The following is a 19396-nucleotide window of genomic DNA, read 5'->3' as shown; positions in this document are numbered from 1 at the left end:
GTACTTTACATGCAATCTTTTCCAGTACAAGGTTTTCATTTTGTACAGGATGTGTATTTTTGTATGTGCCAAAGTGTCTTGGGGATGGTGATAGGATAACACATCTAAAACTACTGTGGTGTTTTCCTCTAGGAATTACTGCTGAAGTCCTAGTGGTCACGTCTTTTGATGAATTGCACAAAAGATCTCAAGATGCCAAGGGGAAGATTGTTGTTTACAACCAGCCTTTCGTCAGTTATGAAGAAACTGTCAAATACAGATTACTGGGAGCAGTTGAAGCTGGTAAAGTTGGAGCGGTGGCATCCCTTATCAGATCCATTGCTTCCTTTTCTATTAATAGGTAGGAACTTATTACTTACTCTGTACGTGACAATTTGGAGAATCTGACAGGGTACCAGTGATGAATTCTGATTGAGATTATTAACTCTGTACATGTCAGTGTCAGGGTGCAAACTCTCTTTGGATTGTAAGGCTCGTCTTTGTCTTCTCAACTGTCTTTGTTTCTCCATATTGAGCTAAAACCCACAGTGGCTAACAGGAGACATTCTTGCACCTGACACAGGGCTAACAATAGAGGGTTGTTAAACTGTGATAGTCCGTTCAAATGCCGCATCCTTGGACAAAGAGATGGCTGCTGCCTAGGGCAAGCCAGTTTTTCAAGTCTGAACTCTGGGGTGGGGGCACAGAACAAGGGATCACCTGGTAGGGGACTTTGCTCACCTAATAAGCCTGATTGTTATGTTACTGCCAAAGGAAACAGAAGGTTATAAAAGAAAGGGTCTCTCACCTACCATTTTAGAGGAAGCATGGGCATGGATTGCAGGGGTCAGAGTGGGGGGGAGAGGCTCCATGATTCAGAGGAGAAGCCATGAACTACAGGAGTGGGTGATTCTGGACTCCTGAGAGGACTGTACCCTAGAATCATAGAATATCAGGGTTGGAAGGGCCCTCAGGAGGTCATCTAGTCCAACACCCTAAACCTAAAGAACTCTCCAGCATGGCGAGAAAGCTGAGACAGGGAAATGTGAACAGGTGTGTTTATTATTTTATATAAGGTATATCTTGTACTACTTAAGTAAAGGATAATTTTCCTTAGAATCCTATGCAAAGTCTGTCTGTGCATCTGTCTGCTTAGGCTGTTGTGGATCCCAGAAGAGTTAAACTGTGAACCTGGAGCACCCACAGGGCAGCAGTTGAGAGATGGTGTGCTTAAGCCACTGTGGAGTCTGAGGAGCCAGCATTACTCAGAGGGTGTAGGCAGTTGAACCACAGGGCCTCAGCTCTTAGAAAGGGGTGCTAGACAGATATGGTGACCATAGTTCCCAAATGCTGGGGCTGGCGTTGCTGCTCGCCCGAGCCCTGCCTGCCCACTATGTGAGGCTGGGGTGGCGTCGTTGCTTGCTTGAGCCCTGCCTCCCTCTGCATGGGGCTGGCATCACCACTCGCCTCTATGCTCATTCTTCCCAAACCCCAATTTTTTTTGGCAAAAGTGGGCATTTGGCAACTTCAGAACGCCTGGGACAGGGCTTAAAAAAGGGACTGTCCCAGCCAAAATGGGAGGTATGGCCATCCTAAAACAGAGGATCTGCTCTCTGACAGTGTGCTTGGAGACCCTGGTAAGAGACAGTGCTCGGACTCTCTTTTTCAGACTCAGGAGGCTTAAAGCACAGGACCCAAACACAGCAGCCTGGTGAGCGTCAAGCTAGCAGAGGGAGGTCTACCAGTGGATGTGGGGGGCGTGTGTGTGAGAGAGAGAGAGGGTGGAAGGGACACTGACTCACATTTCACCTTTTACTTTATATGGTTTTGCGGGCAGGCACTTTGTTGTAACGTGTGAAGTTGTCCAGTTTCACGCGGGTGTTTGGTTTGGAAACTATTTGTTCCAAACTGCCTCCAGTGCTTTCAACATGTTTTCCTCATCACCACTCCAGATCTTGTGTGATTGCTTTTAAGAGTTTTTCTCTTAAAAAAGTTTTAAGAGTTTTTCACATCCCTGATGCTACCATAAATTTTCTCAAATCAACCAATATACAATACTTCTCTGGTGGCAATATAAGGCAAATTGTCAGGTGATTTTAAGAAACACAGAATTCTGTATGTTTAAGGAGAATAAAGGCATGTTGTTTTAATATTCATGGGCAATCACATAACCCTAAAGTGACATCAGGAGGATGAAGTAAATGTTCACAACTAGTGTAATTATTTTGGTCTCCTATAAATAGGTCTTATAATCCTCAATCTGACTAACTTTAAAAAAAAACCAAAAAACCCATGACTTAGTAAAGTTCTACCAACATATAGATTTTTTTCTTAAAGTGCTTAAGTGGATGCTTTGTACTTGTTTCTTTAGTTTCCTAATTGTTAATAGAATTTCAGATTTTACCTGAATTTTTCTAAAAATCACAGGCTCACACTTAAAATGCTCATCTGTGCTTAGAAAGACAAGTCCCGAGCTTCATTAACACCTTAATTCTGAGAACGGTGAGACAGATGTGAGATCTTGGCAACATGGAAGCTTCAAAGACTAATGTATTGAGATGTGCCTGATGCCTTGGGAACACAGGAAATTCATGGACTATTGTATTAATAAGTGTAATATATCTTTGTGTTCCTGGCTCTCTCAGTGGGTTTCCTGTGGAATCACTGTGGGGAGGAAGGGGGTAATTATTGCAAATTCCCAATGCCAGTTATGCAGATACCCTGCCCATTGAAGCTTTGGTCCCTGGGGAAAGTGGCAGAGATTGGTTTTACCTAGGTCAGAAGGCCTGGGAGAAAAAGGTCTCAAAAACTGTGTGTAAAGGTCAGCCTGACCTGGCTCAGGGCAGACTCACTCTGGAACAAAGAACTGACAAACTTGTGTACAGAACTGCCAGGGTTTCATGCGCATGACGGATAATAGCTGGTAAGCTTAGCATGAGTCTAGACTGGGGTGGGCAAACACATTGGGGTTGCAAAACTGTATGGAAGGCCGGGTAAGGAAGGCCTCCCGAAACAGCCTGGCCACGCCCCCTATCTGCCCCCGACTGCCCCCCTCAGAATCCCTGACCCATCCAACCCCCCGTTCTCAGTCCCCTGACCGCCCCCGCCCAGAACCTCCGCCCTATCCAACCGCCCCCTGTCCCCGACTGCCCCCCAGATTCCCTGCCTCTTAGCCCTGCTCCCCGCCCCCTTACTATGCCACTCAGAGCAGCAGGACCTTGCAGCCCCACCACCCAGCCAGAGCTAGCCACGCCGCGGCACTGCCTGGCAGGAGTAGTGGGCCAGAGCGCTGGCGGTGTGGCGAGCTGAGGCTGTGGGGGAGGGGGGACAGCAGGGGATGGGCCAGGGACTAGCCTCCCCGGGTGGTACTCAAGGGCTGGGCAGGATGGTCCCATGGGCTGGATGTGGCCCGCGGGCCTTCATTTGCCCACCTCTGGTGTATTCTGTTCATTGTTTAAGATATGTTTTCTCTGTAATGGGTTTGTTCTGAATACATCTTCCACTCTGCTTTACGAAGGCTGGGTGGTCACTGGTAAACACTATATTATCACATGGCTACCACCATGTGTGTCAGTTCTGGGGCAACAGCACCCTTAACTCCTCTATGGCCTCCTTGAGGGCACCCCTATTCAGGCCTCTAGACTTTCTCAGAGTGGAAACTTGTCTTCCTCTTCCTCCAGATTGGTGACTTAGGCTGCAGTTTCCTCCTGCAGCCCACTGTGATCCCCATAGAAAGCTGGTGTTTAGTTCAGTGATTGCGATCCTATCTCCTGACACTGAAGATTCAAGATGTTGGGCATGTGCATAACCAGCATTGGAATTTGTAGTAATTACACTCCAGCAATGCCAGATTCCACAGTAGACCCACCCAGTGATCCAGAACACGAAGATACGCACTCCCTTTATTGATTCAATAGCCTATGAATATGCTATGTATCTAGTGTGTGGCACATCTCAATAGAGTAGTCTTGGAAGTTTCCATGCTTACAGCTGTCACAAACAACATAAACTGATAAGCCAATAGCCTTAGTATAGTATATTATAGTATATTCGGAACCAACACCATCTTCAAATACACTCTGCTTCTACAAATCAAGAAAACTGAAATGTTTTAACCCGGCTACACTCCTCTTGTGAGGTTTGCAGTTTGAAGTCAGTGGGACTTATGCTCCCAACCCACTTAAGTGCTTTTGAAAATCCCACTGTTAGGTGCCTAAATATGGATTTAGAAATTTAATTTCAGGCTTCTATTCTTTAAAATGTTCACCTGTGTGTACAAAAAAACCCACCCCTTATTTAAACTTTCAGTACATTAACAAACTTTTCATTGGTAATACTGAAGCAATTTTATTTTTAAGTGAAAAAGATTTTAGGCTGCTAAGAGGCATTTACATGTGCTGTGTCCTTTACTGCTCCTTTGTGATGTATAAAGATGGCAGCATAAGGTTTGTGTGTGTGTGTGTATATATATGTTGAAGCAGTCACCGTAACTTAATAGTAGTACAGGAGGTCAACTTACGCTGTCTTCAGCACGAGAGAAAACGGGAGGAAAGGAATACCCCTCCACTTCTGTGTCACTGTTTATGCACACCACAATCCTGCCTATCACCCAGGTTTGTAAACTGGGGTCATCTTCCACTCCCATTCTTGTTGCCCCATATTCAGGAAATGTCCATACCTTGCCAGTTCTTCCTACCAAATCTTTCTGTGATCAATTGTTTTCTCTGTCTACACAATTAAAATTCAGATCCACACCCTCCCCTTGAGTCCGGATCTCTGTAGCCTCTTCTTTGTCACTCAGTAGCTGCCCCACCTCCCCATTCAGACAAAATGCACCCACTAAGATAATCTTATCTCACCAGTCTGACTGCATCATCCTTCTCTCCTGCATCGAAGTCAAGTTTCTTGTAATTACCTTCAAGGCCCTACAATACTCTTCATCTCTCTTATATTCTCTCTTGCTGAGTGCTCCCATTCTCTCATTTCCATCCTTGTTAATACTATAAAACAATAAATATTTTTAAAAAGAAGTTTAAATAACCCATTGAGAGAAGGTCATGTTTGGAACACATACCTATGCTAGACATCAGGTCAAATTCTGCTGTCAGTTACACCAGTATAAATCAGGCACATTTCCGTTTCCTTCATCGTTCAACAGCTTGATCATCAGCTTTTATTTGTCTCTTAGAAAAATCACTGTGTGTTTTGTTTTTGTTTTCCTAATGTGATAAATGACTAGTATTTTGTCTGCAGAGTTGTAGCAATGTTAGTCTCAGGATATTGGTGGGAGAAGGTGGGTGAGGTAATATCTTTTATTGGCCCAACTTCTGTTGGTGAAAGCTCAAAAGCTTGTCTCTTTCACCAACAGACGCTGGTCCAATAAAAGATATTACCTCACCCACCTTGTCTCTCTAGTATTTTGTTAGAATGTAAGGAAACTAAAACAAGTATAAACAAATGAGACATGACTTGCATAAAGACAGAATTATTCCAATAACTTTATCATGAAATACTACTTGTTTCAAAAGAAAAAAAGTGCCGTGATAGATCTTAACAGAGATTATAGAGATGTGAGAGAATAATAACTAACGTGAATGCACTTAAATTGCAGTGACAATAGGAAGGTTCCAGTGACTGCTATGTAAGCAGCTGTGATAACCATCAAAGATGACCTATGCTAGAACTGAAAATGCAGACCTACCTTCACCAAATTTTATTCCATGTGAAAACTATGTATCCTCTGGAGAACTTTTTAAGGTTGATGGAGCAGGCAAAAATATATTGATTTAGCAGATCCTCACCACTTTTTGGAATCATGTCCAGTGCCTATTATATTTTATGTTCTCATTAGGCTTAAAGAAAAGGAGTACTTGTGGCACCTTAGAGACTAACCAATTTATTTGAGCATAAGCTTTCGTGAGCTACAGCTCACTTCGAAAGCATATGCTCAAATAAATTGCTTAGTCTCTAAGGTGCCACAAGTACTCCTTTTTGCGAATACAGACTAACACGGCTGTTACTCTGAAACCTCTCATTAGGTTTGTGAGGAATGTGATTTGAATTTGTCAAACATTTATCCACAATTTTTTTTTTTAAATAACCACATTATCTGTAATATATGTGGGATGGCAAGCACTGAGCACCAGGGCACAGTAGAGCTAATATGGACCATTGTATGGTAACCTTACATAGCAATTGGGTTATTTGAATGTACAGTGTCCAGTCATGGTATTTGGTGAGAGGCTTCCATGTTTGAATTTGTTCAGGCTAAGAAAGAGAGAGAGAGGAGATATGTGTCACAGTTTCAGATTAACTGCACCTGTATCCCCCTCTGTGGTCCACTCCAGGAATGCCCAGTCAGGTCTCAGATCTCTGTTGGTCACCTGTCTGTGGGCAAGGACCTTTGTACCACTCCCTGCTGATTGTTTTAAGGCTGCACAGCCCCCTGACCTCCACTGTGCTATCTCCAGCAAGCCAGTCTGCCTAAAGCCAGTTATTGTGCATTGCTCTTTCTTTGAGGGCTATGACCACTATATTGCCAGCTGTTACAAGTGACTGCACAGCTCTTTCTAAGCAAGCACACTTATTCTTAAGGTAAAAAGCATTATAGAGAAAACAGATAAAGAATAAAAGTTGCTATACACATGCTAAAAGCTTACCAGAGGTCACCCATGAGCTTTATGGGGGCTCTAGTAGGCCAAAGTCTTTCCACCCCTTCCACAAGGGTTGGGAGCCCCCCTTGAATGGAAGGTCCTATCTGTTTGCTGGATCAGAAAGAAGGCACTGAATCAGTTTAAACTTAGGCTATTTGTACAAAAAGCCCTTTCTTTGTCTGTTAGTCTCTGGAAAACCTTGTTTGAACCAGTATATGCAAAACCACCCAGAGGGTGGTACCTCTTTTGAGGTGTTTACAGCCTGAGTGATTTGCATTACTAAATACACCCATCCTGTTTTTAGTTCTTGGAGAATCTGTGGCAAACCAGCCCCTGGGAGTTGCATATAATACTGGCTCGCAATGATATGTAAACCATTAATAAATGTAATACAGTATTTTCCCCCAAAGATACTACAGGTGGTTGCAGTATTTGTCACAATACGTGTGGAGCTGTTTACTGTCTGGGAGGCAGATGTTGCTAAAGACGAGCTCAAAACCTAATAATACACTGAAACACAGGCTCAGAGGGCATCACAACAGTCATGATGAAACACTTGCAAGGCAAGCAAATTGAGGCATACAGAGAAAAGGTGACAGGTACATTTTGACTTTAAGCATAACATTTTAAAAAGATCAATACATTATTGATGAGCTTGCTGCCTGGAAAATGCTTTGTAGAGTAAAATCTACAGATGGTTGGATGACCCACTGTCTGACAGCTGAGCTGAATTCTAAATATGCAGCCCAGATCCCAGTCCTGCACAGAGAACCATGAAGATGGACCTCTGAACCCATGCAGAACCTCACTGACTCAGCTTATGTGAAGCTTATTGCACAATTGGGGCTTTATTTGAAGTTGGACGCAGGTTTTGCCTACTCATATTATAGTTATTAAATCCTTTCCATAAGGCTTCCTTGAAGAGCTACCTGAAACTTATGAAAGTGAGAAGAGTTTTAGTTTGTAACATTGGCTTCTTTTTGGCTGAGGTGTACCCAAAACATTATAATACACTTAATCCTCCATCTAGTTGCTCATTGGATGAATAACTAATTTATCAAAAGAGATCTCATTCTGCACATTCATTCACACTGATACAGGAAGTATGCAGACTCTACCATTTCTGATACTTCAAAAAAAAAAAAAAAAAAAAGAAAGCTCAAGAAATGCCAGAAGGCCAATGCTAGCATACGTGTCTTCTGCACAAATGCTGCTGACATCATAGTTCCTGTCATTTTTTCACAAAGATTGGGCAGTTATAAATACAGAAGTGCAAACATGATTTTTTATTATAGCAGCTGTCCACAGAGAAACTGATGAGTGCAAACCAGAAGATGGCTAGACATTCCTCTGCTGGAGTCTTTGAGCTTCATGCCCTATACAAGGAGCAAAGCTTGGCTATAGCTCTGCTAATTCAGGATACTGTCACATGGTGAAACTCTGTTTAAAATGCCGCCTCGAAAATAAACTCTGTGTGTCCTTCATGATGAGTTAAATACACTCACTGTCTCCATCACCATGGAATCTCTGACACTATGATGATAACTAAAATAATATTAGAAAATACATTTTAAGCAGAACCTATTGTTAAAACTTAAGTAAATGGCTAACAGAGATAGTAATTTGACTTAATATTTTACTTCACATTCCTTTTTTTTTAAAACAATAGCAAAACAAATATTATATCTTCAATAGTATCTTATCTGATTTCTCCAAAGAGTATCAGTTGAACACCAAAAGAATGGGGGATACATCTAAGGTTGCCAACTTTCTATTTGCAGAAAACTGAACACTCTTGCCCCACCCCTTGCCTCGCCCCTTCTCTGAGGTCATGCCCCCACTCACTCAATCCACCCCCCCCATTGCACGCTATTCCTCACTCACTTGCTCATTTTCACCGGGCTGGGGCAGGGGGTTGGGGTGTGAGAGTGGGTGAGGGCTCCGGCTGTGAGCTCTGGGGTGGGGCTGGAGATGAGGGGTTTAGGGTGAAGGAGAGGGCTCCAGGCTGGTGGTTGGGATGTGAGAGGGATGAGTGCTCTGAGTGGGGGTGTGGGCTCTGGGGTGGGGTCAGAGATGAGGAGTTCGGGGTGCAGGAGAGGGCTCCAGGCTGGGGCAGGGGATTGGGCTATGAGAGAAGGTGTGGGCTCAGGGGTGGGGCCAGAAATGAGGGGTTCAGGGTGCAGGAGGGGGATATGGGCTGGGGCAGGAGGTTGGGGTATGAGAGGGGGTGAGGGCTCTGGAGTGGGGCAGAGATGAGAGGCTTGGGGTGCAGGAGAAGGCTCCAGGCTGGGGCAGAGGGTTGGGGCATGGAAGTGGGCTCTGGGCTGACACAGGGGGTTGGAGTGTGGGAGGGGATATGGGCTCTGGGGTCTCAGGGGTGGGGCCAGGGTTTGGGGTGCAGGAGGGGGCTCAGGGCTGGGGCATGGGGTTGGGCATAAGAGCGGGTGTAGGCTATGCACGGTGCTTACCTCAGGCAGCTCCCAGGAAGCAGCAACTTCTTCCTCCGGCTCCTAGGTGGAGGTGCGACCGCATGGCTCTGCGCGCTGCCCGTGCCTGCAGGCACCACCCCCTCAGCTCCCATTTGGCTGTGGTTCCTGGCCTATGGAAGCTGCTGGGGGTGGGAGCAGCATGCAGAACCCCTGTGGCTGTCCTTCTGCTTTGGACCCAGAGGGAGATGCCGGCAACTTCCTGGGAGTCGCACAGAGCTGGGTGGGGAGCCTGCCTGTGCCGCCAACCAGACTTTTAACAGCCCAGAGCCACCAGGATCCCTTTTCAACTGGGCATTTGAATGTGAAAAGGAATGAGGATGTCCCTTCTTTCTTTCTTCATTCAGTGCTATTTTTTAAAATATATTTTCCTGTTTGAAGGTAGGTGGTTTGGGCCTAGCCTGTCATTCCTGCCATTTCCTCATGCCTGAATCTGCTCTCCTTGTCTGTGACTGAAAAGAGTTAGTGTGCTAGCCAAGATGCATTTTCTGTCTCCATCACCTCCTTCTGTTTTTTCTCTTACCCAACTCCTGCACCTTTCTTTGTCCATTCTCCTGATGAGCTATGCTGAATGAGCTCTGCTGGATGCATTACCTCTTGTCAATCAGTGTCAGGACCATTGTCCATTCAAGTTGCATTGCTTTTCCTTACTGATTAATGGGAAATGCTACATCAGTGAAGGGAGCAACACATTGGGAGGGCTGGTGGCTACAGGAGAAAAGTCAGTGACAGATTTCTCCTCACTATTGAAAGGGCAGGCCTGTACTTATGCAACTCATACAGTGCCCTGCTAATCTCACTAACTTTGTCAGCTGGAACATTTATATCTTGGCCCAGAATATTAAAATATATATACTTATTAATGGCTAATACATTGAATTATAGCAGCCTATCAAAGTCATCCTGAAAATCTGTTTGCCCATGTACAAAATCCACTTGCTTGCTTCTTCCGTGATGATATGAATAGTGGCAATATTTTAGTTGTCCCAGATGAATAGAGGAGTAGCAATTCACAAAGCAGAATTGTGTCTTTCATATTGTAAGTTCATTGAGCTAGGGGCTGTCATTTATTATATGTTTGTACAGTGCCTAGAACACTGTGGCTTTTAAGCGATAATGCAATATTAACATAAAATAATAATCATGGGTTTAAAATCAGTACTCTGCAGTAGAGCAACACTTTAAGATTACTAAGGCTCCTTATTAAAGAGTAGCAAGATAAAGACAGACTCAGTAAAATCCCAATGTGGAGTTAAATCAACTTTTTATTTTTCCAGTTTTTCTTTCTCTGCAGCTCCTCCTTGGTCCATTTAGGGCAAGTAATTGCTAGATTGCTGTTGTCAGAGCAGGATTTATAGTCATAGAATCATAGAATATCAGGGTTGGAAGGGACCTCAGGAGGTCATCTAGTCCAACCCCCTGCTCAAAGCAGGACCAATCCCCAGTTTTTGTCCCAGATTCCTAAATGGCCCCCTCAAGGATTGAACTCACTAACCTGGGTTTAGCAGGCCAATGCTCAAACCACTGAGCTATCCCTCCCCCCTGAAGATGGGACAGGGAGGCATCCCCATTAGCACATAGAATGGAGAACAGAGATTCCAAGGCAAGAACCGCACTGAACTCTGGGACCAGAAAAGCAGGGAAGCACTGCATGATGGGGGATCTCTGCTCCAGATGTTAACAAACCCACGCCCCTGAAGGGTTCCACTGAGCAGGGTTCACAAGGGCTGGTGGGCTTTTGCGGGTGAGGGAGAAGGGTTTGTCACTGCTCTATTTTCAGCAGTGGATGCATGTGGCTTTTTGGGGAGACAGTTAATGGGTGGGTAGGAAGTGGTGGTTACTGTTTGCCACTGCCAGGTTCCCCTGCCCCTCTTGGATGAGCTTGCAGTTGATTATTTGGTGTGTACTACCACACTGCATGGTAATTCTGTCGCTAAAGTAGGGATCCAAACATATCCCCACACTAATGCATCAGGGCCAAATCATAATCGCATGAAATGAAAGGGGATTTTGTAACTTGTTTTTGATGGGGCTTAGACTTGACCTTAGTAGAAAATTGCTGCAATGTGTAGGAAACTTTGTTTGTGAAAACGTTGAGTCTCTCTCTCTCTCTCTCTCCAACAATCAGCCTTTCTCCCTATAGCAACTTTCATCACCAAATTGTCAACACTTCAGAAGACTTTCAAAGGTGGATACCCTGGGCCAACAGTAACAAAAAAATTGGAAAAAAATAAACCTTTTCATGTAAACAAATATTGACTTAAATCAATAAACAGTATTTGGCTTTTTGGAGAGACCAAATGTTTACTTGTTTTGCCCTTTGAGTAGCTTGACTGTGCAATGATTAATAGACTAATGTAAGGTTCAGAAATTATAAACATGTACAGCAAAGTGAGTGTACAGGAAACCTAATGCAGGATTTATCAGCTGTCAGTGGGTATTTTGTGGCAAAAACACTCCTTAAAAATAAGGTTTAGGAAAGAATTTGTAACTTATAGTAATCTACAAATCTTGAGGAAAATATAAGTTTTAAAATATGATCTCCATAATACAAATATATATAAACTACATCTATATATCTATATAAACTACATCTCTCAGCAGTTGCAATGTTTCAGTGATATTTATGCTAGTTGTTAAAAATAAGATCAAGCACAAAGTTAAAAGAAAAATTCCTCTTTTCTGCAGGAAGAGGAGATTTACACTATATGGTATCATAACTTTATCTAATGATCCCTTTGTGAGCAGTTAGTAGGGGACAAAGCTGAGTGCTTTTCAGGGATTCAAAAAATGGAAAGGTCTATGTAACAGCTAAATGCTAAGAACCAAATGAATCTTCTAAAAATGTTCACTACAGCCTGAAAGCAATGCAAAGTCTTTTGCTGCAACAGTTAAGTAAGCAAGCTGGTAACATGGTGTCCCTAGTCTCTGTTTGCCAGAAGCTGGGAATGGGCAATGGGATGGATCACTTGATGATTACCTGTTCTGTTCATTCCCTCTGGGGCACCTGGTATTGGCCACTGTTGGAAGACAGGATACTGGGCTAGGTGGGCCTTTGGTCTAACCCAGTATGGTTGTTCTTATGTTTTTAACGTGCATAGCAGGGCCACACTGGAAAATATAAAGCAATCCAGGTACTATCTTTTCATCAGCCCACAACTTGTTGATATGCACACTTTCTCCCAGCCAGGTTCCTCTAAGTCTTATTCTGTCCAAATTTGGCACCCTGTTGCTATTCCCAAGCAGAAACTATTTTGATTAGCTGGCCATCCTCCTCCCAACATGAAAAGTAGCCTAGGAAGTACCTTGGATGCAGAGGGAGGAAATCTGTATACCCAAAGCTGAGTGAGTGAGAGAGAGAGTGTGTGTGTGTGTGTGTGTAAATGTGCAAATGGTGCTGGTAGATTTTAGGTTTATGGTAAAGGTTTTATAGGTCATTCAGTTGTGTATCAAACATTCTGTTTTTAGCATTTAATGTTATTAGATGAAAGCAAGTTAACTTTATTTTATCTCTGTTGCTTTCTCTCTTCTTTTCCCCCTTTCTGTCCCTTCACTCCATTTTAGTTTCTGCTGTTTTTTCTGCTATAGGTGGTACGATGTAAAAGTTAAAACCCTTGGTCTAATTATTCCTTCCCTCTCCCTTTATTCTCTTGCTTTCCCTGTAATGTTCTCTTCCTCCTTCCTGAATGGTTTTCATTCTCTTCCTCCTTCTCTTTCCATATCCCCAATCTCTCTCAAAATTCCCATTTTTTTCGGTGCACGTACTGGTGCCCTGCCCCTGCTGTCACATACAAACACTGGTGTTATTCACCAGCTCCCTTTTGTATACATTCTTGATGCCCCACCCCCCTCCAGCATTTTGACTGATTCCAGGCCTGTGGGGGAGCATGTGTTGGTGGGAGGATTTTTCTCCTTTTCCTAAAATTCCAGGTCTGAGGCAGAGTAAATGAGTATGAGCTCTGACCTGGCGCTCCATTTCCTGTATCTTCTGAGAGCCAAACAGAGAGCATGTATCAAAGCTCCCACTCTGAAGCAGAAGACTGGCCCTGTAACCCAGCAAGTGGCCTGGATCAACAGGCAGTAGGTCCAGTGGGCTAGACTGTGACTGTTACTAAATATCTGAAACCTAGCCTACTCTTAATTGTAAACGTTCTTATGAAACCTTCAACTTGTCATTTCATTTTTACTTGCAACTCTCAGTTTAGTTTTCTGTAATAAATAACATCATGGTAAATAAACAAGAATACAGTACACACACAACATGAACTGGGTTTGTCATCACTTTTTCTTCAGTAACACCATCTGTTGTGGTCTAGCACTTATCATGCAAACTGATGTTCAACTGAACAAATTACAGTTTTCCCTAGACATTTGACTTTAACTAAGATTGTACTGTGTATCTGACACCTGTCTAGGAAGACTGAAAGATTTTTAGACACATAAAAGTAAATAGGATTACTAATTTATCCTTTAGCTAGATGTTTGTCTCGCTTAACACCAGGGAGAAAGAACAGATGTAAGTGCTTTTTTAGATGCACAACAAGAGAGTTAACATTTATCTTATTCACACAGAAAAGCTTAAACACTGAGTAAAGAAGCTTGGAAGTAAATAGTTAAAGATTAACTTGAACAGCAGGGCAGGACTGATGAAATTGAAAAGGACACTCAATTTGAAAATTTGGAATGTAGTGCGTTTCAACCAGTGGCTAAAAAATATGGTTCCAAACAATACATCAGCCCTTACATTTTTGCCAGTATTTGTGGTAGTACAACCATGCGTGTTGTTTTATTGGTTTCTGTCTTGTTGGTGTCTCGCATGCTGCCATATGGCAAAGAGGAATCTGACTACAGTGAAGTATTGTGTTATACAATGCACATAGAAAACAAACTTTTTAATTTTTTTTTAAATCTTTGGTCTTTTAAGGATAGTAATAGGCCTATCTTGTTAAAATAGTAGGTAAACAATTTGCAGACTTGAGTGATATTTTGTTTTTGTAAGGTATCTGTCTCTTTAATTAATAAATTATTTCAACTAACTAGAATTACTAGGAGTTTTTGTTTTTTAGAACTACCTTCCACAGGCCGCATTCAGCACATAAGGGTGGTCTGTTGGGCTACTGAAACCTGACAATGTTATGGACACCAGCTGGACAGCCTACCAAATGACTTTAGCAGGTGTGGCTGGTGTGTGAGGGTGTGGGATGTTGGGGCCATGCAAGGGCTGGGGGTTACTCCTGTTTTGTTAAACTGATTTTGTATGTATGTTAATTTCCTACAATCCTATTCTCTCTTCCTTTTCACAATTCCTCTTTGCTTTTGCCCTAGGCTCCCAAATCTGGAGAAATTGGATATATTCTAATCCATCTGTGAACTTGTTTCACTGTTTCTTGGTTAATTAAATAATCTTGAGTTTCATTCTCTTGGGGTTTGAGAAGAATTGTACGGTTTGTAGTGGAAAAAGCCAAGATTAATTGTATAGACAATCCAAATCATATTTACACTTTTCAAGTTTCCAAAACACAAATCTTTATGCCAGTAAAAGATTTTCCATTTGAATATCTAATTTAAAAAAAAATCATTTCTACATAATGCTGCAATTGGATTTTTTCGGTGCAAACAACTGCGAGCCCTTTAGGAAACCTACATGTGCAACATAGTACTTTAATCATGTTGTGGTGTTTTGTCCTCTACAGCAGTCAGATAGAGGCTCAATTTCACAGGTCCATTTCCTAGCAGGTGAAGAGATTTCAGTGAAGCTTGACAACTAAAATGTAGACTTCAATTCCAATACAAAGGCAGGCAGCCAAAATTTAAGCTCTCTACCTGCTAAGGAGAAAGAAACTTAAATGGATCATTGTTGCATGTGAGCAAGTGAATTTACTTACTTTTATTGTATTACCGTAGTGTGCATAAACATGCTTATTGAAATCCTGTAGATAGAAATGACTTATCTAAGTAGAGCTTCTTTTTTTTAAAATCAAATACAAGCATTTAAAAGGCACTTTAACAAACCTGTTGTGCCAGGAAAAATTGTTGAGAGTATTTAATACTTTCCAAAATAAGATACAAGTTAAAGGATATTTGTGGCATTAAACATTTATTTGGGCATAAAGTTATACTTTTTTCTTCTTTCATTTAGTGTAATGCTTCTAACCCATCTACCTTGATTCTTCCTTTCACCTTGCTTTGTCATTGCAGGGCTGGGGATTTTAATACATGCAGTTGTTGCTATTGCTGACACTAACCAGAGTTCTAGAAATCCAGCTACATCTGGCAACTCTGAAAATTTAAATAAAACTTGCTTATATTATGTGATGCTCTCATGTTTTAATTTTTATTTACATATAGGAACTGCTGTGTTGCTCATTGCCACAGTATGTGTGCCTTTTAGTGACTAGTGCCATCACCTTTGTCATACCAAAATATGGGTGTCATGCTTGCGTGGTGTGAAGTGGTACATCCATAAGTAAGGAGATGACAAAGGAGATCCTGGCCGAGTTAAAAGACTCTTTGGGGATAAATGGAGGTGCAATAGGCCTGATTCTTCACTGCATTGCACTTTATGTAGATATTTGCAGCTCTGTAAAGCTGGTGTAGAAATGCTATCATTCTGCTTTGGTAGCACTTTACATCCATCTGCACGGGTGCAATGACTACGTAGTATAGAGAGACTAGAAGGATCATGAGAATTAAATCCAGGAATTTGTTTGTAAAATGGGTAAATACTTAAGCATGTTATAAGGATTAATTTCTGTTTGTGCAGTGTTTGAAGAGGTAAAGGAGTTGTTATTAAAAAGTCAACACTTACCAAATATTACTGTGTGGTAGTATCTGAGATATTGCAATTATTTCTCTGTATTTGAACTCTGAAATAATCATGCAATCAGATGTCACTGCATGGGTGCTGTTGGTATATATTGCCTTTCAACAGTAACCATGATAAGTGCTCAGTATAATTATTATCGGTGCTTGTGACAGATTAACATGTGTCCGTATATGTCTCCATCTGCATACTCTATTTTGTTTTATAAACACCATTTTGATTGTAAATTGGACTGTGCCTTCACTAGTGCATCTTGGACTGGGATATTCAGGTGTTAGCAGCAACTCTATGTGCCTACTATAGAGGGTTAGCAATAGAGCGCAATCAGTCATGATTAACCTGGATGGTCTTCCATTGAGATGGCAGCAACCTAGAACAATGAGCCCAGGGGAACCAGTTTTCCCAGTCTACTGTTCAGATGAGCTGTAACCAAAAAGCAAATCACCTGACAAGGGATGGGAAACCACTGAGGATCTGCTCTTAGCAAGGGCTCTCTCTCACTGGGCAGGAGCAGATGGCAGCTCTTGGGACTCTGAAAGGACTGACCAAAACCCAAAAGGCTCAGAGCGTGGTTAGAGAGGGATTTTCATGTAGGATTTTTTTTTCAGAGATCTGTGTATCTCTTGTGCTTTGTGTATGAGTAAAATGTGATTTAGTCTAGAAATTCCTTTGCAAGGTCTGGGTGTTCCTTGCTTTAACTGTCATGTAGTCTCCAAAGGGTGAAACCATAATCCAGAGGGTTCTTGGCACTGGAACTTTTGGGAACATGCAATTGCTACTGGGGAGGCTTGGGAGAGCCAGCATTTCCTTCAGAGTCTATACAGTTGGAATGCATTGTTCCCATATTTCAGGAAAGGGTGCTAAATAGAGGATCTGGATTCCGAGACTCTGCCTAGAAGCCCAGAGCTTGAGGAGTGATGAATCTGTCCAGAACTCACTAGCCTAGAAGCAAATGGGATCCAAGTTTTGGGTCTATTACAGCAACCTAGTGAGCATCCACAAAGGGTCACTGATCCAAGGCTGTAACAACATTATATGTCGGGCCCTACCAAATTCATGGCCATGAAATATGTGTCACGGGATGTGAAATCTGGTCTCCTCCTGTGAAATCTGGTCTTTTGTGTGCTTTTACCCTATACTAAACAGATTTCAGGGGGGAGACATTTTCTCAAATTGAGGGTCCTGACCCAAAAGGGAGTTTCAGGAGGGGTCTTAAGGTTATTTTAAGGTGGTTATGTTATTGCCATTCTTACTTCTGTGCTGCCTTCAGAACTAGGCGACCAGAGAGTGGTGGCTGCTGACTGAGGGCCCAGGTCTGCAGGCAGCAGCGTAGAAGTAAGGGTGGCAACACCATACCATGCCACCCTTACTTCTGCGCTGCTGCTGGTGGCAACTCTGCCTGCAGAGCTGGGCTCCCAGCGAGCAGCCACTGCTCTGCAGCTGACCAGCTCTGAAGGCAGTGCTGCAACCAGCAGCTGTGCAGAAGTAAGGGTAGCAATATCGTAACCCACCCCTACAATAAACTTGTGAGCCCCTCCCCCCCCCAACTCCTTTTTGGGTCCGAATCCCTACAGTTACAACGTCATGACATTTCAGATTTAAATAGCTGAAATAATGAAATTTACGATTTTTAAAATCTTATGACTGTGAAATTGCCCAGAATGGATTGTGAATTTCGTAGGGCACTACCTATATGATGCTCCTTCCTTTTCTTCATAATTCATAGTGCTGGAAAGTAGAAGTAGTACAGCCCAGAATGTCAGAGAGAGTTCTTTGTTTCAAACTTGCCAAAGACGCTTTATGACGAGACATACCCATGAGAAAACTAGCATAGCTACTTGGAATAGTGACAGGTTTCAGAGTAACAGCCATGTTAGTCTGTATTCGCAAAAAGAAAAGGAGTACTTGTGGCACCTTAGAGACTAGCCAATTTATTTGAGCATAAGCTTTCGTGAGCTACAGCATCTGATGAAGTGAGCTGTAGCTCACGAAAGCTTATGCTCAAATAAATTGGTTAGTCTCTAAGGTGCCACAAATACTCCTTTTCTTTTTGGAATAGTGAATGCAGCTGCAATTTATAATGTTAGAAGCATAACTGTTCTTCAGTAAAACTTGCTTAGGGCTGGATTCCTTTAACCCTTTTCTTACATTGCGTAGTACCTCACTCCACTAATTTCCCATTGAGTCAGTGGAACCACTTAGGTAAGGTAAAAGTGTCACACGCTGGCCCTTAGGCCCAAACCACATTGCAAATCATTGCCTATAGCAGCCTGTAGGCATTGCTTCTTCTGTATGAAGGTTTTCAGAGGCCAGAAAGGGGAGTCCCATTTGTACCTTTGAAAATCTCCCCCTAGTGTATATTAAATGAAGAAAAAAGTTAATGCAACAAAGGTCATAAACTTAAATAAACAAATCAGAAAGCTAAAAGCTAAGTCTCTCATAGTAATACTAACTCATCCGCATGACATGTTTTGTTGTATAGTGAATAGTATGTGCAATGTGGGTGACTGTTATAATGTAGAGCTAGCTGATTATAGAAAACCTGAACTACGATTAAAAGCATAATGTTCAGCTTGACACATTTCAGACAACTACTGGGTAATAGAGGCATGAAAGAAACCTGAAAGACTCATGGATTTTGGCTTGAATGTTCATTTGACTAAAAATTCATACCAGCAGTATGCTGTTTGTCATGTGCTGTACATTCGTTATTCTCTACTAGATCTGGGTAAGCAAGTAAGTAAAATCCATTTATTCATGTCTGACTATTGGTGACATACATCAGAGCAGTATTTTCAAAAGCCTTCTCAATCCATCAGTAGCTTCGAGCACTCAGTAGCTGACTTCCCAATGATCTGCTACACACCGTTTATCCGTCTCTTCGCTGGTCCATCCCTTACTACAATGACCTACCACTATTGCTTCCATGATAACTTTCTTGAAGTTATTTCCATCTCTAAACCTGATGTGACCAAGTTTGTCAAGTTTGTGCCTGTTCATTTTTGGCAGCAGGGGCTGCTTCTCTTCAATAATATTTCTAACATAAGCATTCATTTTCTTTTCTATCCAGAAGATATGCAAGAGTCTTTGCCAGCACTGTATCTCAGAGACTTCAATTTTTTTCTTGTCAGGAGAATTAATTTCTTGATGGTACAAAGATTTGACTGGAGAAAAGCTTAATTTGGGGTGGGGGGGGCGGGGAGCAAAGGGAATGGAGCCCTAGCTCTGAGACAGACTGTCAAGCAGCCAGGCGGGTGAGCTGGCAGGAAACCAGACAGGTTTTTAAACCTGTCTCTCTTCTGTCAGAACTTTGTTGAAATTGAACTGTCCTTGCAAAACATTTCAAGTTTGACAAATCAGCAAATTCAGATGAAAAATGCTTTGATCCACTTGCGTTCTCTAGTTTTGAAATTTTGTCATCCAATTATGGAGTAGAAACAACGTTATGTGACTTG

At 42.4% G+C, this 19396-nt stretch overlaps 1 protein-coding gene across 2 annotated transcripts in view; it reads left to right on the top strand.

Moving 5' to 3' along the window:
* The window catches only part of CPQ (carboxypeptidase Q), a 259790-nt gene that overhangs the window by 46810 nt on the left and 193584 nt on the right, over positions 1 to 19396 (top strand). For both annotated transcript variants that reach the window (XM_077808923.1, XM_077808922.1), the window contains exon 3: positions 133 to 340. In XM_077808923.1, the coding sequence (XP_077665049.1) occupies positions 133 to 340 (208 nt within the window). The remainder of the gene's footprint in view (positions 1 to 132; positions 341 to 19396) is intronic.

The sequence above is a fragment of the Eretmochelys imbricata genome, chromosome 2 (assembly GCF_965152235.1).
Source record: "Eretmochelys imbricata isolate rEreImb1 chromosome 2, rEreImb1.hap1, whole genome shotgun sequence".
Lineage (NCBI taxonomy): Eukaryota > Metazoa > Chordata > Testudines > Cheloniidae > Eretmochelys > Eretmochelys imbricata.
The sequence above is the reverse complement of the archived record's forward strand: the minus strand, read 5'-3'. Positions and strand labels throughout refer to the sequence as shown.